Below are 24,884 nucleotides of genomic sequence, written 5' to 3' on the forward strand. Positions count from 1 at the left end.
CTGACCCTGACAAATTGGGTTCAGTCTTTCTAATCTCACACTATTTCAAAGAGATTTAGAGAAGTTATTTCAGCTTCCTTATTATTTACTCAGATAAAACACTGCACACTCCCATTCTAGTCAGTCCCCGTATCTCCCTCATAACACACAGCCTCTCCACACTGTTTAAATTAAGACCAGAGCTAACAAAAGTTCCCTACTCTTTTTCCCCATCTACTGTTTCCTACTGTTTTCCCCACCTCTATAGCTACCCTATCTAGTTCTGTTAACTGTTGTTATAAAAATTTGGTAATGGCCCCAGAATTTGAAAATTACTGTGGCACTTACATACTTGCTAAAATCTTTGCTTCTTCTGCATCAATTATTCTACTATGACTCAATATCCCCATTCTTGAGTAACTCTCTCTTCTGCTTTACACACTGTCGTCTCCCCCTTATAGGTGGCCAAGTCCCAGCATCATTCCTTTGCAGTCAATTATAAATCCTGTTCTAGAAGTCAGCATTCTTTCAACAGATGTTACCATGTAGATAAGCTCTAACCTTCCTCTTCTGAATCTTATAGCACTATGTAGAACTAATAGCACCATCCAGTTACATTTGCACAAATTCCTGACCTTACCAAATGCTTTCACATTCATTTTCCTCTTATCTGAGCCTCTCAACATCCCAGAGAGGAAGCATTACTCTTCCCATTTTATAGATGAGGAAACCAAGATTCAGCAAGGATTAGGTAACTTATACAGAGTCAAGCAGATATTTACATGCTAGAGTCAAGACTCAAACTGGGAACTTCTACATCTGACCCCAACTCTTTCCCCACGCACATTTCTGAGAATAAACCTAGCTGCCAAGCAAGCCCCACATCTCTTGTGTAAGTCTTAAAGGGGATGCTGCAGGTCCTGTGATAGATACTTGTTTTGGTCCCTTGCTCCACATCACTGTTTTTATTCTATTTCCTACTCCTAGCACGAAGTCTTGACACACAAACTCATCCCCCTCCCAACTTCCCACGGATCCTTACTTCTGCCATGTTAACCAAGTACTTTTCTTCTGCTCTGAACATAGTCTTGCCTCTTTTCCACTGATACTCGCACTGTCCTCTCTTATTTAATGACTTACTCACTCACACTCTTTGGCTTAAATCCCACAAACTCTGTATAAGTGTACATTTATTTATGGTTTTGAGTCCACGTTCTCGGTCCTTCCCCTCTCCCACCCTGTTCAAAGCTCTCCATGTTAGAGTGTAAGCTCCTGGCCCAAAAGGCTCTATTTAGCCAGCTGTGGGTACCACCCAGCACAATGCCTTGCATTCAAAGTCATATAAACATTGACGATTATGATCTTTAAAAAAAAAAAAATTACTCCTGTCCTTGATCTGAAATACTGACAGAAACCAGCTGCCAAAACCACTAAGAGCATTATTTACTTCAATTTAGAGTTTCTGAATAGGAATTAGCTTAAAAGAGCTGTAAAGTGAAAGACAAGGGCACATTTGTTTACACGTGGTCTCAAAGGTATAAAACGAAATACTGAGTAATTTGTTATCAGCTTCCCATCAACAACAGTCCAGCTCTACTGCATAGCAAGGTCACCTTGGGTAAGAGGATCCTAGTTACCAGCATTCTCATTACGAAAAAGAGGCGATCAGCTATTCCAATTGCACATGTCATCTGGAAAAGCAACAGCTAGCTGCATATTACTTACCGGTTTATCCTTGATGGTGGGGCTCGACACACACAGGTACAGTTTCCCGTCTTCTTCTAGGCAGGCATCTATCAAAGCTTGTACTGAGCTCTCTTCCTGGAACAGCAGAAAGGCATAGCCTTGGGGAGAACAAAAACAAAAGGGTGGGGAGAGGAATCAGTAAATTAAACTCAAAGTACCAGTTCAAAATTTATCTATTGTTTCACTTTGGCAAATTCTCACTAAAATCTAAGAACTTGAAGTGGGACACAGGGAAGTAACAGTCACTGAGACCTCATGTGCCAGACATTGTATTAGAAGCTCATAGACATTACCTTGCTTAATTCTCATAATTACTCAGGGAAGCAGGTTCAGAACATCTCTATGGAATTTCCACTAAACACATCTGGTCATCTTTAATGAGAGCAGGCAGACTCACCACTGGCCTGAGCCACAACTACCAGCCACAAAACAAGTATCACCTGCCCTCCAACTTCCACCAAGCTTTAGGCTTGACACATGCTACAACATGGATTCACCTTGAAAATATTATGGTAAGCGAAAGAAGCCAGTCACAAAATACTACATATTCTATGATTCCATTTACATGGAATGTCCAGAATAGGCAAATCTAGGGACAAAAAATAGATTAGCGGTTGCCTAGGGCTGAGGGACTGGAGGGAATAGGTACAGGGTTTCTTTTTGGGATGATGAAAATTTTCTAAAATTGATTGTGGTGATGGTTGCATAACTCTGTGAACACACTGAAAACCACTGAACTGTACGTTTTAAATGGGTGAACTATATGGTATGTGAATTATATCTCAACAAAGGTTGTCCAAAAGAAAAAAGCCCAACAATAGGCTAGTGTATTTTACATGTTACCTCTGATGATGAAGCTGTTTCTCCAAGGATACTCTCCTGTCTCATAGCAGAGTACACGATCTACAAACATGGACACTAGCTGTAGGATTTCCAGGGACACAGCCAGCTTTGTTCAGTTCAAAATCAGTAGGATTTACTGAGTAACTGTTACAAGTGGGACACAATCTATACATTATGAGAAAACTGAAATGAGTGAGACTAGGTTCCTGCTGTCAAGAGACTTAGGTGGTATGGGGCCTGCCCAGTGGGGTAGCGGTTAAGTTCACGCGCTCCACTTCGGCAGCCTGGAGTTCACCGGTTTGGATCCTGGGCGTGGACCTACTCACCGCTCATCAAGTCATGCTGAGGTGGCGTCCCACACAGAAGAGCTACAACTCTACAACTATGATATACAACTATGTACTGGGGCTTTGGGGAGAAAAAAGATAAAAGAGGAAGATTGGCAACAGATGTTAGCACAGGGCCACTCTTCCTAAAAAAAAAAAAAAAAAGAGACTTATGTGGTAGAAGAAACAGACATTTAGACAATTAACTACTCGTTACAAAGCTGAGGGAGATAAGTGGGGACAAAAATGCCACAGGAGCCCAGGAGCAAGGACTGTGAAGTGAGAGAATTGGCAAAGACTTCAAAGAGGACAGTAGATGTTCAAGGGGCCAAATCTGGCACTTGCTGCCTCACTGGTATTCATGAATGACAGCTGAGCAAAGGCCCATCATGAGCTAGTGTATGCGTGAGTATTCAACTATTCAACCTCTCTACAACCCCTCCAGGTTTGCTAAGTCTCTCAGCTGTCACCTCCACTCCGAGTCCTGGTACTGACCTCAGAGGAAACCATCACCAATACGTTCTCCTCTGGTGCGTTGATTGCGTGCCAGAAAGATATAAGTGGTGGAGAAGAATAAGAACCCCCATATTCAGAAGATTCTCACACATTAAACAAAGATGTTAATCGACTGGCCTAGAAGCAAAGCTCTCTGGAGTTCTGGGCAGCACATAATGACAATGGTAGTGGATAATAAATAATGGGTACTCTTTTTTTATCCTTTTTCTCAACTCCTCATCTACTACGGAGCATCTAAGCAAACAGAGCAGGAAAAAGATAAACCACTACCCAGCACACCAAGAGTGACCATGCAACACGCAAAAGCCAACACACAGGGGAAAGCACCAAGCCCACAGGAGTGGGTATGCAGCCCCAAGAGGGAGGCTGCCTACGTGGTAGGACCCAGAGCTGTTTTCTGGGCTTTGCTCCCAGGCTAGATGGGTCAGAAGATTCAGCCTGTGGCCAGGCAAGAAAAATAAAACCTAATTGCAAAACCAGAAAAGATAATACATCATTGCTTCATATTCTCTTTTAGAAACAGTATCAAACTATCACCAAGCCCCAAGGAATCTATTAAAAGTAGTGTTTTCGGGCCGGCCCTGCGGCTTGGTGGTTAAGTGCGCGCGCTGCGATGCTGGTGGCCTGGGTTCGGATCCCGGGTGCGCATCGAGGCACCACTTTTCCGTTCATCCTGAGGCCGAGTCCCGCATACAGCAACTAGAAGGATGTGCAGCTACGACATACAACTATCCACTGGGGCTTTGGGGGGAAAAAATAAAATAAATAAAATCTTTAAAAAAAAAAAAAAAGTAGTGTTTTCTTTTAATGTGAGAACATTAATTCCACTCGCCAAAGAGAATATTAGAGATGAGTGGGTTAAAAAATGCAAATATCACAAAGAGGCAGTCTCAGCACGTCCTCTCACACCTCCTGCCTCACCAGGTTAAATCCTGGTACAGATCTTCCACAAAGGTCCTAAGAGGCATACTGGATATCTTGTTCTTGGAGAGGACCCCGTCTGTGTACACTATGCACAGGCACATAAAAAGGCCTGCGGATGGGGCACGCTCAGTGAGCTGGGTCTTTCTCCAGCTCCTTGCCTCTGGAAGACCAGCAGGCTGACTGCACCCTTCCTGCACATCGCTGCCCACCCTCTACAACCTTCTGCATCAAATCCCACACTGGGTTCAATTTGGGCATCAGAGGAAAGGGAGGGAGTCTCCACATAGCAGCTGAGTAGCTACCACAAAAGCACGCAGATTTTCACTCAGCCTATCTCACAGCCATAAATGTTAACATTGTCAGTAGACAGAGTAAAAACTGGGAGTCACAAGTAAAAGCCTGTTACAAATATTATTACCAAGAAAAATACCTACAAATAACTTCTTTTCCTTTCCCAGGGAATGGCCCATAATACTTTACTAGGTTCTTCAGGATGGCTCTTTAGAACAAATAATCTTTTACAACAATCATCTCTACTCTCTGATCAGCAAGCTGCCACTTTCAGTAATGGCAATATTCTCTTAGCACTACAGATAAGGGGTGTGACTCAAGTCCAACAATTTCCTTCAACCCTACTTCCTACCTTGGGCCTTCCAACCAAAACAAAATCACCAGAAACATGCAAAATCACCCACAAAAACAACTTGATGATACCTTCACCTACTAAAATACCTTCTGATACCTCAAGGTCAACCAAACTCAGATGACAACAGAAATCAGAGGATTAAAAAAAAAAATCAGGAAGGAAGAAGGCTTCAAACACATTTCTCTTTTGATCTTCAGAAATTTAAGGCCAAAGTAAACAAAGTGGGAAAAGATCCCTTCAAGAATAACAAGATCTGGGCCGGCCCCGTGGCTTAGCAGTTAAGTGTGCGCGCTCTGCTGCTGGCGGCCTGGGTTCGGATCCCGGGCGTGCACCAACGCACCGTTTCTCCAGCCATGCTGAGGCTGCGTCCCACATACAGCAACTAGAAGGATGTGCAGCTATGACATACAACAATCTACTGGGGCTTTGGGGGAATAAATAAATAAAATAAAATAAAATAAAAAGAATAACAAGATCAATGTGAGATGGAAATTAAATCAATGATTTACTAAAAGGGAAATTCCACATGATACTGTGAAAAGAGATCTAGACTAGGAATCAGAAGGTCTGGATTTGGGTCAAAGTTCTAACATTTACTAGCTGTGTGGTAATAACAGCCAATAGCTAACAATAACTGAGCATCCACTATGTACCAGGCACTGTTCTAAGTGCCTTATATGTAACAACTCGTTTCATCTTCACACATACCCTGTGAGGTAGGCACTATTTTCAAGTCTTACAGTTAAAGAAATTGCACAGAGTGAATAAGTAACTTGTCTGAGCTCACCCAGTAAGTAGAATCACGAACTTGAATATTAACTTAAAGTTTCTGAGTCTTAGCTCTTTTCTCTGTAAAATGAAGAAACTTAAGTATTTGTCCCGATTGTCTTACAGAGATGTAGATTGTGAGACAATATATGTAAAGGTGCTTCGTAAACTAGGATACTGTGTGTCAATTTTTCTCTTACTGCATTTTCAGTTATTTATGTGATATGTAAAATTTAGTTGTGTTTTGCATATGGTCTCATTATAAAAATTAGAGTTCAGATTAATGATATACACTTTCTACTTCGCATTTGCAAGCATTTGATGAATAAAGGGTAATAATCTAGATACTAAAGAAAAATCTTAAAGTTATTTGAATGACAGGCTGAATATTACTGTAAACAAACAATAAACTGACTGAATATTTGTTTTCATATATCATTAGCCATTTCCACCAGGAGAGAGAATTATCAGATATGGTATTACATGCTGATTTTAACACATTCTTTAAATAAAAACCTATCATACCTACAAATTGAGCTCCTCAAACTGTCACTATGATGGCAGGGTCTTAGTTTGAAAGATATATAGAAAAAACTTGGCCAAAAAATTATGAACTCCCTCTGTTCTCCCTGCCCTCTGAGCCAGTAAGAGATAACAGGATTATAAAACTCCTTAAGTTTCAGAAATGGTGACCTTGTTTCCCAAGTACCTGAGGAATGTGTGGGGGCTTCAGAGATGTGGCGAGCTGTGAGAAGCCCTCAACTCAGAGCAAGTCTGTACGTGGAAATATGGGATCTTGGCGGGGGAGCAATAGGAACTCCTGGCCCTGTCACCATCACAACCCTGGGTTATGGGAAGAATGGATGGCAGGAAATTGCTTGCTTTCCCAGTGGTGCCAAATAGGTCGGGGGAAGGACGGTAGAACAGTGAGGGATTTTTGGACAAGCCTGAACTGACCAACGTACTTCTCTAGGGTAAGGAGGAACAGGAAGGTATGGGGGAGGACTTAACTAGGATAATTCCATTTCATTTGGCCAGGTTTTTGAAGAGTAAATTTAATTAAAAGATTTTTTTTCTCTTAATACCTGAAAACACATTAAGTATAACAACCTCCAAAATGTTCTTGGCTACCTTCCAAAAACAAAGCTTCCTGAGCTCTTAAATACATATTTTCACATTATAATTTTTATACTTGATATCTAGTACAAATATCACCACCAACTTCACCACCACAAACACCAGTTACTAACTGCTTACAATGTGTCAGGTACTTTGCTAATAATAAACATTTTACATCTATTAGCTCTTTTCACCCTCACAGTAATTCTACGAAGTAAATACAGTTATTATTACTACCATTTTACAGATGAGAAAGCTGAAGCTCTTGAAAGGTAAGGGACACCTGAGATTAAAACCTAGAGATTAATTTGGAATTAAAACCTAGCTCAGCTTCCAGAGCCCTCATTCTTTAACCATTAATTTATACTATCTCACCTAAAAATGGTGAGATAAAATTTTCAATATCACTAGCAAATAAGGACTTGCCTATTTATTATTTACTGTCACTTTTGTGACAGTGATCATTTGACAATGTTTCAGTAGCACGAAGTGGTCACCTATGTTTTAGTGTTTAAGGGCAATGTACATATATTTGCTCTAAAGTCCACAAAAACCATATTAAGAAGAGTTGATGAGTTTCAAAATAATCAAGAGAAGTCTAGATTTAGTTTTATTAAGGTCAAGCAAATTTTCAAATTTGGTAAAGACGCCTATTGGTTTTCAACGTATTTTTAAGCTATATATTTAGAATGAAGGCTCTTAAGGGAGTTACAGAGCAGATCTCACTAAATTAAATAAGATTTTAATAAAATGAATATCACCATCACAGTAATAATCTACTTAAGCAAGAATCGTCAATGGATTCTAAAACCATTGGGTGAATTTGGGGAGGGAATACAAGATATTCATACAATCTTAAAGCATCACTTCACAGATTAACAGTATTCCCAAAGGGAAAGAAAGGTACTTTTACAACAGAGGAATCTGGCAGACAACACCTTAACCAAATGATCAAACTTAACATCACCAACAATAGGGCAAACTGACATCATGGGCCTCCTGCATTGTGTCCTTTTCAGTGCAGCACATCAGCTATGTGGTCTTCCTGCTAATAGTGTTTCTCCTGAATCTCATTATAAGGAAACAACCAGATAATTCCAAATTAAGTGATATTCTATAAGACATCTGGCATGAACCCTTTAAATGATACAAAAGACAAAAAATCTAGGAAAAAACCTGTCTGAATTAAAGGAGAGTAAAGAGATATAAATGTAAAGCTAGACTTTGACTGGATCTTGGATTAAAAAAAAACAGCCCTAAAGGACATTACTAGGACAATCTGGATATTTCTTGTTCTCAGGAGACATGCTGAAGCATTTAGAAGAAAGGGGTCTTGATAGCTACAATTTACTCTCAAATGATTCATCAAAAATATATATGTATGTATACACATACAGACAGAAAAAAAGAGAGAAAGTAAATGTGGCAAAATGCTAACAACTGGTGAATCTAGAACAAAGCTATACAGGTATTCACTGAGCTATTCTTATAAGTTTTTTATAGGTTTGAAATTTTTCAAAATAAAAATTTGTGAAAGAAAAAATTAAAAAGCACAAGGTCTTTCTGGAGAATAGGGTAATATACTCTCCCATTCTCTAAAGAGGTATGTGGTCTTTTGAAAGACCCAATAGTTCTCAAAATCAACTAATGCTCTTAGTGATTTATGTTTCAAGTATCAACTATAATCAGAAACAATTCCAGCTTGTAGGGCTGTGCCCTGAACTACCACTGCATTCATAAAACAGTGGCTTGACCAAGGGATGGCTGGTTTCTGATTAAGTGCGATCAGCCCCTGGAGGAAGGATCCTGGTCTAGACAGAGAGAGAGAGACCTCTCCTCGCACAGAATCCAGGCTCCCTCATTTCCTGTGACCTTCCTAAAGAAACCTGAAGGACACCTCTCCAGCCAGAGCTCCCTGAATTCAGACTTCTTTTTAGCACAGGAAGTCTGTTTCAAACATTCTCTCTGACCTTGGCTTTCAGGTCAGAGTACTTACCTGGTATGCCTCAGGAGTCTTTGTCCTTGGATTCAATTTAATAGAACCAAAAATATTTAGGAGGTACAAGTTATGATGCTAGGCACTGAAGCTACAAAGATGAATAAAAAAACCTCAACCTGTAAATAAATGACTAAGAAACAACATGAAAAGTGTTATGTTGGGGGTATGTCCTACAGAACACTGGTGAAAGACAAATGGAGCAGAGATGTCCAAACATCAAGGAAAGCCACAGAGCAAAGGCCATATCTGAGCTGGAGGATAATTACTTTTCTAGGAAGTAAGAGCACAGGCCAAGGCATGGAAGGGTCAAATGGTCAGCTCATTTGGAAAATAGTGAATGAGTAGAGTTCATTAGTTAGAATATAGGATTGGGGGCGGCGGGTGAGAAGAGATGAAGAGCTCATCAACCCCCTGCCTGCTGCCTGGAGAATACTGTAGGTCTCTGAACTGGATTCGTTATTCATTTTCCTCTTGACTGAGAACATCTGATCTCTAAGATTTACTGAATACTGACTATATGCCCTAGGCACTTCAGGGGAATGCTGACATAAGCAAGTCCTTGTTCTCAAGGAATTTATAAGCTAGTACAAGAAGGTCCTGAAGAATAAGTACATAGAGAACTCTAATCTAGGAACAATGCATTAAGGATCCTAAGAAGTATTTCTTTTTTTTGCTGAGGAAGATTTGCCCTGAGCTAACATCTGTGCCAATACTCCTCTATTTTGTATGTGGGTCACTGCCACAGCATGGCTGACGACGAGTGGTGCAGGTCCACACCCAGGATCCAAACCCACGAACTCGGGCTGCCAAAGCGGAGTGTGCCGAACTTAACCACTAGGCCACAGGGCTGGCCCCCAAGAAGTATTTCTTAAAATGTATTTTTAAAAGTTGGACTCCAGAAAAGGAAGACAGATCTTTCAGTGAAGAAGTTATGGATAAAGAAATCAGGGAAGACTTTCGGTAGGTGGTGGCATAGGAGCCAGACCTTAATGGTATGACATAGGTGAAAAAAATGGAGAAGGACATTCGAAGGGAAGGAATTAGCATAAATTAAGATGTAGAGATGGCTCTGCAGGTACTGCCCAAGTCCATAGATTCCTAAACATTCCCCTTGCATTCAGAACCAAACATATTTCTTTGACTATATTTAGGGCTGAAGGCTCAGACATTTTGGTTCTAGCCTGTTTTGTGTTTTCTGTTACACTAGTAACTGTTTCTTTGTCGGCTTGTTGCTTGGAAGGCAGGGGTTGGGGAAGGTGGGAATGGATTAGAAAACAAGTCTGAAGGGTGGAACCACCTCAGAGTTGAAAATTAGCAATCTACTTTCTGTGTTCTTAGTAATGTCCTGCAGTCCAGGGCAGAGACCTGGGGCATTTGGGATTAAAGTATGCTCTGTTTACATAACCACACATTTCCTATGCAAAGAGATCCTTGTGAAGTCTGCCAATCTGTCAGTCTAGTCACAGTCAGTTCCAACAAGCACTTGACCAAGAAAATGGAGACCAGACTGGAGGTGTGGGAGGGAACCGGTCAAACTAGTTGGGCAGTTTTATTGTTCCTAAGCATTACATTTTCATCAGGGGGAAGGACACTAATATTATGTAACACCTATTAAGCCTAAGTACTATGTTGATGTGTATGTGCAATGTCTCACATGATTCTTTTAATAACCCAATGGGTAGTATTAACTCAGATGAGTAAACTGAGGTTCAGAGACTAAATAACTTGCTCAATGTGATATAGCTTGTAACTGCTGGTGCCCATGTCTGAGTCCACAAATACCTAGCTCTTGCCCCACTGCTTGTTGCTCTCCCTCATTCAACATCAGACACCTGGCAAAGTCTACATTTTAACCCAGCAGATGCTTCTAAAGATGAAGCTTTAGTCTGGCCCTGCTTGTATACTGCCTGAACTTTGACAAGCTAATTTCTCCTCCTCTTTACAATTTAATACTCCCCTGAGGAGTTCTTAATGCTGCTGCCAATGGGTTTTCTCTGTGCCACCATTTCCCCTTCTCAAGACTAAGGCTATCCCTTCTATGTTGAAAGATAACCCAAGTCTTTGCTCTCAGCTTTCAAAATTTTTCACCAGATCCTCTCAGCTTCCCATTCCAAACTCTTTCAACTGACATATCCTCTCTTGGTCTCACTTGCTTATAGCCTTAGCTCTGTCCAACCCCAGTCAGCAAGTCCTGTCCCAAGCTACACCTTCTTCTAAAACATTCTCTCTGCTTCAGCCTGCCACACTTGCACCTTCCATTTCAGTTCCTGAAATCTACTCTCTTCCAGAGAAAGTTCTCATCAGGGGTGGCTTTGGCTTCTCTGAACTAAACAAGCATCTCTCCTACCCAGCACCTCTGCCTGGGCACAGCACAACAGGTATTGCTGTGACAGCGTACAAGATGTCTCTGTTATTTATGTGGCTGCTCAGGCCTTGTCTTGTACTTTCTTACGGCCTACTGCTTTCTCCATAGTCCCTCAAACTATAAATGCTTTGAAATCAAAGACTTACAATTCATCTTCAATAGAATGCTGAAGAGATAGGTGTTTAATAAAACAGTTTAAACTAAGGGTGTGCTAAGCTTTTAAAAGCAACCATAAAATACTGCTGCATCTGTCAAAACAGCACAAAACAAAACAAAAAGCCCACTCTTGCTGCTGTGCAATGCAGTTTCCGTGTTTTTACAAGAAAATCCTTCTGAGAATGAAAACTTCAATAGATTAAATATTAAAATACAGGATTCACTAAAGAGTATGAGTACTATAAGGCAGGACCTGTATTTAAAAAAAAAAAAAGGCAAACTATTACTCAAAAGCTTACGAACTGCAAAAGGTTAAGTACAGGCTAAAACTCTTTAGCTTCCCAACTTGATCAGTTTATGTAACTCAGAAGGTGGAAAAACTTGGAATCTGGGCCTAAAACAACATTGACTTATTTCCATTCAAGTTATGCTACAAGGGAAAAAAAATGTGAAGTTTGAAAACTTTCCTTTCCAAAGCAAGATTTAGACAAACTGAAGGAAAAAGAAATAGATGCCATGAATCCAGCCCACTGCAGCTTCACAATGACCTATTTTTGTCCATTTAAAGTAGAGCCCTTTTTCCTGTTCTTCAAACAGTTTCTTCTTAACTGGTCGGCTCAAAGTCAATCTGAATCCCATGTGGCCTGGCTTATGCCAGGTTCATAAACCATGTTAGTATTGTATAAACTTCCACAACTGCATGACCTTGGTCACAAGGACCAGTAGTCAAGCCAGCCTGGCCAGTGCAGAGGAAATACACAATCATCAGTAGAACAGTCACACTTTTGTACAGATTTTACTCAAGGTGGGTGGGCATCATCACAGTGCAAGACATGGGTCACTCTTGCATAAATCTGCATGCCTGTTACTGTTCCCGTTCCCCTGGCTGTGCACCTGAACCCTGTGGCCCTGGACTGCCAGAGCTGAAGCTGGCTAACTCAGTGGGCTGAGGATGACAGCCTCCTCCATTCCACTGCCAGCATCACTGACTTCTGAACACAGTTTCAGAGCCACGTGGCCAATCTCCTGTCTCACATCTGCAGCTGGCTTCTTTCCTTGCCTTTGGCCCAGAGGTGTCTGCCAACAGTGGTAGTGCAGCTGTGCTCACTGCCCAGGAGATGCCAACTCCTCTCCCTGGCCCCAGCCCCACCACAAGAGGTGAGACTATTGGCAATATCAGGAGCTACTGCTTAGCACAGAACCAGGCGTAGAAGGCTCAGGATGGGGAGACATTTTTTTGTAGCTCCAGTGACAGCAACTTTGGACATAGGCTATTTGCCCAGGAGGCAAGGACGGAGGTTTTGCTAAACATATCTAATATCAGCATAAAAGCTTGTTATGCCCAGCTTATCTTTCTACCTGCCACATTCACAGCCCCACGCCCAAGGAAACAGAACTAAGCTGTTTCTTTATTAAGCAGTCAAGAATTCTAAGGCCACTATCATTAGGATGCCCTGTGTCACAGCTAGGTGTTAAAAAATGAACTGGGCCAATCAGATTCCCTCTCTCTGGAATTCAACTAGAAATATAAAAACATTGCCACGAGAAGCACAGAGAGGAGCACACATGCAGAGAAGAGCTGAGTCGTGATAATGGTGGAACATTACAATGAAGAATTAATAGCTCCCCCTGGTCAAATCCCAGCAGCCTACCACCCCTAAGCATAGTCTCCATGATACCTGGTTCTATCACAGCTCCTACTTTTGGGCTTTTCTTGTCACTCATAACCACATCCCCAATTTGAGGTAGGACAAGAGAACTGATCCTTGCAGTCAAAGAATTCAACTACAAAGTCATGCACTCATGTCCAGAAATGGTATGGCATCACCCAAGAGGCAGAATCCCACGGTTAAGCTACAACTGAAGGGCACCTCAGACCTACAGCCTCAGCCTAAATTCAGGTCTTAGAAATATCCCAGCTATGTGAGTATGACCAAAGAATAGAAGAATTCAGGAAAAAGCCAAGGACTGCTTTCATTTTTAAATAGCTGTGAAAGTGTACCATGGGTCATATAGCTTAAGTTGCTAATTTTTATATAAAATTCAGCCTTGTAAATAACAGCATAATTTAACAGATTATATACTTGAAACCTAACTTTCTTTCCCACAAATGACACATATTAGCAAAACAAATAAAAACTACTTTCTTTATAACTCACCAGGTAAAACAGTATAAATGATTGGTCTGCCAGGTCCAAGTCTATGTAACAAAAACTGTGTACTGTTAGGAAAAAACACTTCACCTCTTAGAATCTCAGTTTACAATAAAGGTTGTATTAAAATAAGGTGATCTTTAAGGAACTTTCCAGCTCTAAAATTTGACAGACTCTACTCTCTGAGCAAGTAATGAATTCATCATTTGCAGAGAAAATTCATTCACTTAACAAATATCTAAGGGCCAGCCATCGAGGCAGGTATCCAACACAGTGGATATACAGCAGTGAGAAAAACATAAAAAATACCCAACTCGCATAAAATGTACATACCAATCTAGAAAACAGACAGAAAAACACATATAATTTTTTCAGGTTGTGGTAAGCACTTTGAAGAAAAATAAAATGAGAGTAAAAAAAATAAAATGAAGGTAAGAGGGACAGACAGCAGGAGGGTAGAAGGGCTGCTATTTTAGATAAGGAAGTCAGAAAAGGGACATTTAAAGGGACATTTGAGCAGAGGTCTGCCTAAGGGATGAGATGAGCAGTCCATTCAGAAATCTGGGGGAAGATGGTTTCAGACAAAAGGAAGTACTAAGGCCATGAGAGGCCTTAGCTGACCTCAAGTAATAGCAAAGAAGTCAATATGCCCAGAGTGGGTAAGAGAGAGGATGATAGGAGACAATGTCAAAGAACACTCAAGATTCAACAGATGAGACAGGAGAGGAAAAGGTTTAAATGTTTCAAGTACATGATTCATACCAACTTGGTTCCTGGCTTCCGCAGGAGTCCATTATATTCCAAACACACAGGCAAAAAGGTAAGTCCACAACTGCAATGTACCATTTATCTGACTTGGAACTAAGCAAAAAATGTGCTGCAGATGTCCAAATTAGCATAAACTTCCTAAAGAAAATTGCTTTGGGAAGCCATGTGATATCAAATCCGGAGTCATTAAGATTTTCATTTCTTTTAACTCTGGTTAAGCTTCTGCAAATTTACCCCAAAGAAAGTAATATGAAAGAAAAAGCCATATACAAGGATATATTAACAGAAGCATTATTTACAAAAGCCTAAATGATCAACAAGCAAGTAAATTACGGTGTAACGATAGGTTAAGCAGCCTCTTGAAAAATATGAAAATTATGTAGAAACATGGTGGGGGGGAGGAGAATAGAAAATTATATCTCTGCTATTATTACAACCCCACAAAAAAAGATATATACGAATACAGATTGGAAAGAAACAAAAACGATGACAGTTGGTTCTGCTGGGGAGGCAGGATTATTCTTACTGCTTATAAAATAACACTTGTTCAATGCAAATCAGATTGCTTTGTTCTGGTTTTACTACTTTATTACAATATTAAGGCCTAGAATTACAATAGATAGATACAATAGATAACAATAGAAATTATTGTGATCCTGTACTTGACAAGAGGGCCACACTCATCTCTATTCCATGAAGGTCTTCTCAATAACCCTGCAATATCTGATGGTACTGACTATTCTTTCTTGAAGCTTCTTTCCTTAGCCTCCATAGCCACAGACACATTCCCAGGCCTTCACTCACCCACATCTCGACTTCCATGTCCTCTTCTCCCTTCTGGTTTCTAACAAAAGTTACTTCTTATCTGTTTTTCATTTTCTTCTCCCTTCTCTCTATAAACATGACTCTTGAGAGATGTGTACCTTCAACCCCAGTCTCTTTTCCAAAACTCCCTAACCACAAACCCATCACCCATTAGGAATTTCCTCTCAGACCAGATGGGAAGACATAGCAAACTTTACACGTCTTGAATCAAATCATCATTACACCAAACTGCTTTTCTCTCAGTTGACTCCCCTACATTCAATAGTGCCATGATTCTCAATCAATGGAAGGAATCTTAGCACAACCCTGCCATCAAATCTACCACCATCATGATCTACTCTATCACTAAGTACCACTGGTCCCTTTCTCTTCCCATTCTAGTAATATCTAAGTCTAATCTTAGGTCTTCGTGGTCCTTATTATTTCTATGAGCTTGATTACAGAAAATTCCTAAATAGTTTTTCTGACCCTGGCTAAAAAACTAAAATCAAATAAAAAAACTCAACCTCTCTGTTGCTAAAAAAAAAAAAAGCAGCAGCAGCAGCCTTCAATATCTGGGTACTGTGAAAGTATTCCACGTGCATTTCTCATTTAATCCTCATAACAAACCAGAAGTAGACACGATTATTATTTCCATTTTGTAGATTAAAAAAAAAATAGAGATTTAGGAAGATTAATAATTAGCCAAAGGATACAGAGATGGCAAGTAGTGGAACAGGCATCCAACCCAGGCAGCTTCCTCCAGAGCCTATATTCTTGATCACCGTTACTTGGCCCAAGTCCTAGGCCTGTCAGTCAGGCTACAACATAACCCTGCCTTAATTAAAGCCTGCTGCCTACCTCTGGGCCATTCTTATTCCCAAATGAGAATAGAATAGTGCAATATTTAAGAATCTTGAGCTCTGAGGTCAACCTGTTTAGGCTCAAATCCGAGTCCTACCATTTAACACACGACTGGACAAATTACCTTTTTCTAAACTCGTTTCTTCCTCTATAAAATGGGAATACTAAAGGTGCCTACCTCGTGGAGTTGGGAAGATTAAAAGCGATTAACCACAGAAAATAGTAACCCACTGCCCAGCTCAGAGCAAGCCCTCAGTAAATGTCAGCTATCCTAATTCCAGCCCCCTGCAATTTCTGCCTATTCTTTTCCCGCCTAGCTTTGAAGATCAAGGTCTTGTACAGTCTACAGTAATCTGTTCCCCACTCTGGATGCCTGGAATATTTTTTGCTCACTTGTCATTAACCATAAGTTGATCTGTACTTTAATAAAAATAACAACATCATTCGTAATACCCACTATATGCAGGGACTGTTTTAAGCACTCCACATGGATTTACTCATTTTAATCCTTATCACAACTTTATGACGTAGGTACTATTATTATCCTTCTTTTGCAGGTGATGAAACTAAGGCACAGAAAGGTTAAACAGCATGCCTAAGGTCATACAACTAATAGGTGGGGGAGCCCAAAAAGTCTAGTTCCAGAATCCATGGTCTTAATGTTTCACATCTGTGTTTTCCTGTCTCCTCTAGGAAACTGCAGCCTTCTCAAAAACAAGAATGGCGTCTTCTTTAGATTCTCAACGAGGCCAAATACAGACTCTTCCAGAGACTGACATGCAACAAATATTTGATGGAGTGATATTCCCAATGCCGCATGATCATTTGCACCAAGACCTAAGCCCTCTGTTTGCATTACTCTGTTCTCTCACCACCCCTTTTCTTTTCTTTTTTTTTTTTTAAAGATTTTTTATTTATCTTTTTTCCCCCCAAAGCCCCAGTAGATAGTTGTATGTCATAGCTGCACATCCTTCCAGTTGCTGTATGTGGGATGCGGCCTCAGCATGGCCGGAGAAGCGGTACGTCGGTGCGCGCCCGGGATCCGAACCCGGGCCGCCAGCAGCGGAGCGTGCACACTTAACTGCTAAGCCACGGGGCCGGCCCTCACCACCCCTTTTCAATAACAACTTTAAATTACGTGCACCCAAGCTACTATAAACATCATAATATTGGTTAGTATTCTGTACGAATGTGGGATTTGGTTCATATCCTAACATTCGGGAGCACCTCTCTTTCCAGCACTCACAATTTTAACTCTACTATTCCAAAACTAAAAAGCAAGCGAATGCAATCTCAGGAAACTTTTTTTCAATATTTTGACTACAGTTGCATTCCTTTTCATCATCAAGAACTAAATGGAGAAAACACAAAGCAAGACTTTGCTTCAATTTTATCAACAGCTATTTGAAAGCATTTTAAACTGATATTTCTACTCAACCCAACTCCATTCTTCTTCCACTCCAAAGACAAACAACACACAAATGCCTTCACGTCCACTCTCTCTGGGGTACTAGATCAATAGGGAAGAAAAAAAAATCCTACTTCTTCAAGACTCTTTCGTTTGCATCATTTTCTCCCCCTCATAACATTCCAATCATACTTCCTTCATTTCTTCAAAGGTACTAAAGCCCTTTCATACTCAGTCTTTCACATATGGTACTCCCCTGCTTGGAACTTGCTTCCCTATACTTTTCCACTAATTCTTCAATTTTTAGGTCTGCTTAACTACCATTTTCTCAGAGAAGCTCTCTCTATATCTCCAATCTAAATTGATGTCCTCTTTTTAGAGTCTCTCATTCTTTTTAGAGTCTCATTCTCTATTTATCCTTTACAGAATTATCACAGTTTGCAATTGTGTTTATTTTTGTGACTATCTAATTTCTTCTCTCCCCTACAGGACTATAAGTTCATAAAGTCTGAGACCAAATCATGAAGACACACATTCTGACTTCCTGCCTTCCCACACCTTCCATGTTCTCAGTGGTGCTCTGGAGAACAAGCAATTATTTGCTTGTGGGCCATAGACAAATTGATCCAGGGAACTCTGCATATCCTCAAATGGTTGATCAAATGCCTCAGTGGCCTTTGTCCTGAAGAGATCCCCAGTCTCCATCACCTCCCACTCTGCTGGCCCAACAACATTTAAGGGGACAATTGATGTGCCTGGCCACTGTTTCTCTATGTTGACTTTAAGCTCTCCACAGTTCACTGAAATGGTCATGGTTTTATGAACCCTACTCCACATTTGCACAGGTAAACCTGCTGGGTGGATGAATCGTTCTGTTTATTTCATTAGGCATATACTTTCTGAGAAAAAGGCCGAAGGGTTCAATGGGGGATGGTTCAAATTTTCCTGTCTATTTACATATAAGCCTAAAACATACAGCCAAACAAACTGTACCTGATGATCAACCTGAGATGACCTAAAGAAAAGTACAATCAGCAAGAAGGGCATTACCAAGAAGGCACAGACTTGAATTAAAACCTAAGGAATTTATGGGGCTGGCCCCATGGCTTAGCAGTTGAGGGCACGCACTCAGCTACTGGCGGCCCGGGTTCGGATCCCAGGCGCGCACCGACGTATCGCTTCTCCGGCCATGCTGAGGCCGCATACCACATACAGCAACTAGAAGGATGTGCAGCTATGACATACAACTATCTACTGGGGCTTTGAGTGAAAAAAGGAGGAGGATTGGCAATAGATGTTAGCTCAGAGCCGGTCTTCCTCAGCAAAAAGAGGAGGATTAGCATGGATGTTAGCTCAGGGCTGATCTTCCTCACAAACACACAAAAAAACCCTAAGGAATTTAAGGAAAAGCAGAAAAAGTACAAGGAGGCATTATTAAGAAGTCACAGAACAATTTGGGGGGAATTACTTAGATGTTCCCAACATTCAAAGCAATGGGCATGGATTCTCAAAGTTACTTCAATCTTGGAATAACATCAAATTTCTTTTGGTCCTCCCAAAATAGGTCAACCTTCAGACTTTAGCTGAGAGAAAAACACAACAGGGGCCAACAGTATAATAATTATTTCTCCTCCCTGACCCCAATCACCAGAAAGGCAATCTGCTCTCTGAGGATGTAAACCTGAGGACCAGAATCAGGAGATTTAGATTCTCTTCTTGGTCTGGCTCTCACTGGTCCATCTCAACATTTGACCTCAGCTGTAAAATAAGGGCATTACCTCTAATATTTTATGGTTCTATATTATAATGCTGTTATATAGGAGTGGTACCAAAAAGTATGAGTTCATAGAGCTGCTAAACTCTGTATTGCTCAGACCAACCCAAATGTTCTCTGTTCAATTCTCAGTAACAAATTTAAGTAGGATATTGTAACCATGACATATATACAGAAAAAGAAGACAAGAAGAATGATGATTAGAAACCATAAGACACAAGGTATGACTGACAGAAGTAAAAATGTTTAGCTTAGAAAAGAGAAGATTTAAAGAGAAACTGATAGTCCTTTAAGTACCAAGAGACAGATGTCACAACGATGACTTATTCTGTTTTACATTATAGGACACAACTGACCAATAGGTAAAGATTGCAGCAAAGCATTTGACTCAATAGAAGAACAAAATTTAGGAATTAGGTCTGGGGCCGGCCCGTGGCTTAGCGGTTAAGTGCGTGTGCTCCGATGCTGGCGGCCCGTGTTCGGAACCCCGGGCGTGCACCAACGCACTGCTTCTCTAGCCGTGCTGAGGCCGCGTCCCACATACAGCAACTAGAAGAATATGCAACTATGACATACAACTATCTACTGGGGCTTTGGGGGAAAAAAAATAAAAAATAAAAATTATAAAAAAAAAAAAAAGAACAATAGTATTAAAAAAAAAAAAAAAAAAAAAAAGAATTAGGTCTGCAAATATATAGACTCCCTCTGAAATAAACTGCCTCCTTTGTTATTTGATGTCTCAGAACTGAATGAGCAGTTTTCTGGGCTTATTTTAGAGCAGGAGTCAACAAACTTTCTGAAAAGGGATTTGAGGGCCACACATAGTCTCTGTTACATACTCTTCTTGTAGTGTATGTTTTTACAACCCTTAAAAATATAAAAACTATCCTTAGCTTGCAGGCTATACAAAAACAGGTAGTACGTTGGCCCCTGTCCAATAGAAATATGAGTCACGTATGTAATTTAAAATTTTCCAATATCTACATTTTAAAAGGTAAAAAGAAACAGGTGAAGTTAACTTTAACATATTTCATTTAATCCAACATATCCCAAAAATTATCATTTTAACATGTAAACAGAATTACTGAGATCTTTTACCTTTTTTTTAAACTAAGTCTTTGAAATCCAATGTATATTTTACACTTACAGCATATCTCAGTTCAAATTAGTCTCATTTAAGTGCTCATTAGCTACATGTGGCTAGTGGCTATCATACTAGATAGAGTAGTTTCAGAGAAACTTGTGCATTCCATTGAAAAACAGAAGAGATGACCTTTTAATCAATATTTATTTCTAATGATTCAAATCAATGAGAAAAAAATGGAATAGGCAATAAATGACCTTTGGAATGACTGGCATGCAACCAGGAAAAATAAAGCTGGATCCTTTCTTGTGTCTTACTCCAAAATAAATTGCAGACAGAAATGAGTAGTCAATGTAAAAAAGTAAAATAAATTCAAATGGCCAGTAAAGAGGGACAAAAACGCCAAAAAAGGATGTTATTTTAACCATCAGATTGCCAAAGAATGAAAAAGAGTCATTTCTCCAGACCTCAATAAAACTGAGTTTTGTAAATCAGGTACTATTGGTGGGAACATAAATGTGTATGATCTTCCTTAAGGGCAGCTTGGCGTCCTGTATAAGTATGTACTTCACTTTGGGAAGTTCACCCTAAGAGATAATTATAAAAGGGCAAAAAGATGAAGGCACAAGGATATTCACTGAAGCATGATCCATGAGAGCAAACAGCTAAAAGCAACTTAAATGGACTAATTAAACAAAATAAGGTCATTAATGATAATGTAGAAAGATATTGACATGGCTAGCGGGAAAATGCAAGTTTTGTATAACACATATACTGTGATCCCATTTATGTAAAATATAAACTTTCATATAAATGTATATATTCATAAAGAGATATCAGAAGGATATTTAATAAAATGTATACAGTGATCATTTCTTTTTTTTTTTTGGTGAGGAAGATTGCCCCTGAGCCAGTCTTCCTCTATTTTGTATGTGGGACGCCGCCATAGCATAGTTTGATGAGTGGTGTGTAGGTCCGTGCCCGGGATCCAAACCCACAAACCCCGGGCCACTGAAGTGGAGCATGTGAACTTAACCACTACGCCACTGGGCCAACCTCGATCATTTCTGGTAGAGGTAGATTTGGGATAATTTCCTTTGGACATGACCATATACATATGTCTATCTTAGTTTTTATTTTTTACAATGATCATCTGACACCTTTTATCCCAGAATCATTTTTTTTTTATAATTTTATTTATTTATTTATTTTTCCCCCAAAGCCCCAGGAGATAGTTGTATGTCATAGTTGCACATTCTTCTAGTTGCTGTATGTGGGACACGGCCTCAGCATGGCCGGAGAAGCAGTGTGTCTGTGCGCGCCCGGGATCCGAACCCGGGCCGCCTGCATCGGAGCGCACACACTTAACTGCTAAGCCACGGGGCCGGCCCCCAGAATCATTTTTACAACCTTCTTGACATGATGATTTTTTTTCAATTGGCACTCTTAGAAATATCTTTTATACATGTCATTTTACAGAGTGTGCTACATGCACCACAGTGTCATGAACACATTCGTTCATTGAAACAACACTGTCTTGATTCACTTGTGCCACTAGTACTCTCAGGAACATCTTTTTATACATGTGACTTTACAAGGGCGTATTACATGCAGCACAGTGTGGTGAAATAACACTAGCTGATTCAACAAATTATTAGCACTCTTAGAAACATGTTTTAAACATGAGTCTTTACACAGTGCCATACGTGCACCACAAAGTGGTGAAGACATTCCTTCACTGAAATAATCAGCATGATGATTTTTATCTTTTCTGATTAATCTAAAACTTATTTTTTAACTTTAAAAATTCTTGGAAAGAATTAACAGAAGAATGTTAAAAGTAAACAGCCCTCTAGTTAGTAACTTATTTTCATAGGTTATAAAGAGAGTGAGAAGTATAGGTGACAGACAAACCAATTAAACCAGACATAAAAGGAAGCCACTTGCCTTTCCCAGGTTAAGCTATAATTTGATCCCTGTACAAAGTACAGGAAGGACAAGTATTTTGACTCCATCTTCTTGCAGTGAGTAATGTTACAAAATAATACATATCAAAAAACATTTCTTTAGAGATAAAAGACACCCTTGAAATATATCTACAGAACATAAAACAAGAAGAAAATTTCCTTTTTAACTCAAAACACTCTTCTATATAAATCTAGAAACATACTCAGAGTTAATATCATCAGACAACTTCCCTAGATTCCCCAGAAACAACAAACTATGAACAAAGTAACATATTTTCACGGCTTTATAAATTATCAAAGAAGTCTACCAAAAATAAGGGAAGCAAGCTCATGTGAAGAGTCCTTTACTAGTTTGCCCTCTACCCCTTAACAGGCCAAGTCACTTAAGATACAGATATGGATAAAGGTAATTTCATACAACATCATTCTTCTGCCACTAGGTTTTCCAAGTTTGGGGTTTATAAGATCTATAAAACCACAAGGCTATGGGATACAAATAAAACTTAACTCTAGGGGCCAGCTCGGTGGCTAAGCGGTTAAGTTCACACGCTCTGTTTTGGCGGCCCAGGGTTCGCAGGTTCGGATCCTGGGTGCAGACCTATGCACCGCTTATCAAGCCATGCTGTGGCAGGTATCCCACATATAAAGTAGAGGAAGATGGGCACGGATGTTAGCCCAGGGCCAACCTTCCTCAGCAAAAAGAGGAGGATTAGCAACGGATGTTAGCTCAGGGCTAATCTTCCTCACCAAAAAAAAACCCGACTCTAAATAATCTTTTCCTCTTCCATCACTGACATTCCTCAAAACCCTAGATCTTTTCTCTCAAATAATGTAAAGTTAGCACCAGGTTCATTCACAACAGACACACAGGACCTCACTGTCAATAAAATAGATGCCACGAAACAATCAGTGTGCTCCTGGGGGAATAGTCTCCAGGTGGAAACAGTAAGATACAAAAAGATGATCAACATTAAAATGTTTTCTTAATTGAGAGAAAAAAAGTCAACAGCTATTTCAAGAGTTAAAAGGCTGCCTTTTATTGAATCGTCACGCTAGGAGCAACAGGCAGGCACCAGAGACATTTAATGTGCATTACCTTTAGGAGGAAAATATGACTTGCTTTCAGCTTTGTGAGGCCAGTCTACGACGAGAGGTCCAAACCTGCGAAAGCTGGCAGTGATCTCATCTACAAAACAAAGAAGGAATCTTAGTAAAAGAGAAATAAATATTGCAAACAGAATAGAATAAAACATGTCTTTTTATTTAAAAAATGTTTTGAGAGCTATTTTCTAAAGCATACTTACAGAAGTCAAACCTACTAAGCGAAATACCATTGTTTGGGGAGTACATTTGGTTATTCACTTTCAATCATGCAGAATGTGTTTCTAACTATAATTCATTTCCCTTCACTGCCAATAAATTTGATATAAAGAATTTGGAAGAAAAAATGTGACACTAGCTAAGGTGACCTCTCTGCCAAGGAAAAAGGAGACTCTAAAAATAGGAATGTTCTGTTTTTAGAAAAAAGGCAAAAGTATACAAAATATTTAAAATATGCTTTCATTCATATGAAAAAAATCTCTAAGATCTCTAAGATTATTAATCTTAGATTATTATTATTAATCTAAGTTTATTAGTCTCCAAGATTATTTTAGAAATAGATATGATTCTTTTGGTGAGAAGGGGTAATAAGTAGGTAATTCTATTTGGTGATTAGAAAAAGTTAAAAGCCAATGGTCTCTTTCTCTCACACATACCTACTACACATGCTATACAGAAAATATTTCAAAAGTTATAGCTCAATAAATTTATCTTTTCCTTCTGACTTTTGACTTAAAGCAAAAGGTTATAACTTAGCTCCTCCTCAAGTTTAAGTTGCCATTCCCTCAGCCATGATCAAAACTTTGTCTTAAAGAAAAATCCAATTGATAGATGAGATTAACACTAGTACAAGAATAGTTTGAAGGAAAATGAGTCTCCAGCTATGTACAACTTTAAAGCAGTTAAGTCTAAAATAAAACTATTTTTAGAGACTATTCTTCTCTCATCATGAAAAAAAAGAAAGTTACAATAAATTAGAGAAATGTCATAGCTAGAATAATGCTGGCAAAACAACTCTGCTTTAACAATTTTTTTTTTTTCAGATTGGCCCTGCACTAACATCTGTTGCCAATCTTCCTCTTTTTTCTTTTTTCTCCCCAAAGTCCCAGTACATAGTTGTATATCATAGTTGTAGAGTTGTAGCTCTTCTATATGGGACACCGCCTCAGCATGGCTTGATGAGCAGTGAGTAGGTCCACGCCCAGGATCTGAACCAGTGAACCCCGGGCTGCCAAAGCGGAATGCACAAACTCAACTGCTACGCCACCGGGCCGGCCCCTGCTTTAACAATTATTCTTAGTAGATACAAAGCCTACTAGAACTAGAGATGTTGTTTTTTCCCTTAAATTAACTTTGTCACAGTTTTATTTCATTTGTCCATTCAACAAATATTTATTGACAACCTACTATGTGCTGACTGACTGGCTTTAGGCATAAGTGAAAATTCACTTTTGGACTGGCAGTATCTCAAATATACATCAAGAAAAATTCTAATTAGTCTTCATTCTTTTAAAGGCAAGGGGGGCTTTTCATTAATAGGTATCTATATTAAAATATTAGATAGTATGTGTGAC

General features: G+C 39.6%; 1 protein-coding gene across 3 annotated transcripts in view; it reads right to left on the minus strand.

Moving 5' to 3' along the window:
* CPEB3 (cytoplasmic polyadenylation element binding protein 3) overlaps positions 1 to 24,884 on the minus strand; it is a 178,141-nt gene that overhangs the window by 47,248 nt on the left and 106,009 nt on the right. For all 3 annotated transcript variants that reach the window (XM_004427827.3, XM_087432272.1, XM_087432273.1), the window contains exons 6-7: positions 23,306 to 23,395; positions 1,705 to 1,823 (exon numbers count right to left, since the gene is read on the minus strand). In XM_004427827.3, coding sequence (XP_004427884.1) covers positions 1,705 to 1,823; positions 23,306 to 23,395 — 209 coding nt within the window. The remainder of the gene's footprint in view (positions 1 to 1,704; positions 1,824 to 23,305; positions 23,396 to 24,884) is intronic.

Source organism: Ceratotherium simum, chromosome 6 (assembly GCF_057802395.1).
Source record: "Ceratotherium simum simum isolate JZ-2026a chromosome 6, ASM5780239v1, whole genome shotgun sequence".
Taxonomy (NCBI): Eukaryota; Metazoa; Chordata; class Mammalia; order Perissodactyla; family Rhinocerotidae; genus Ceratotherium; species Ceratotherium simum.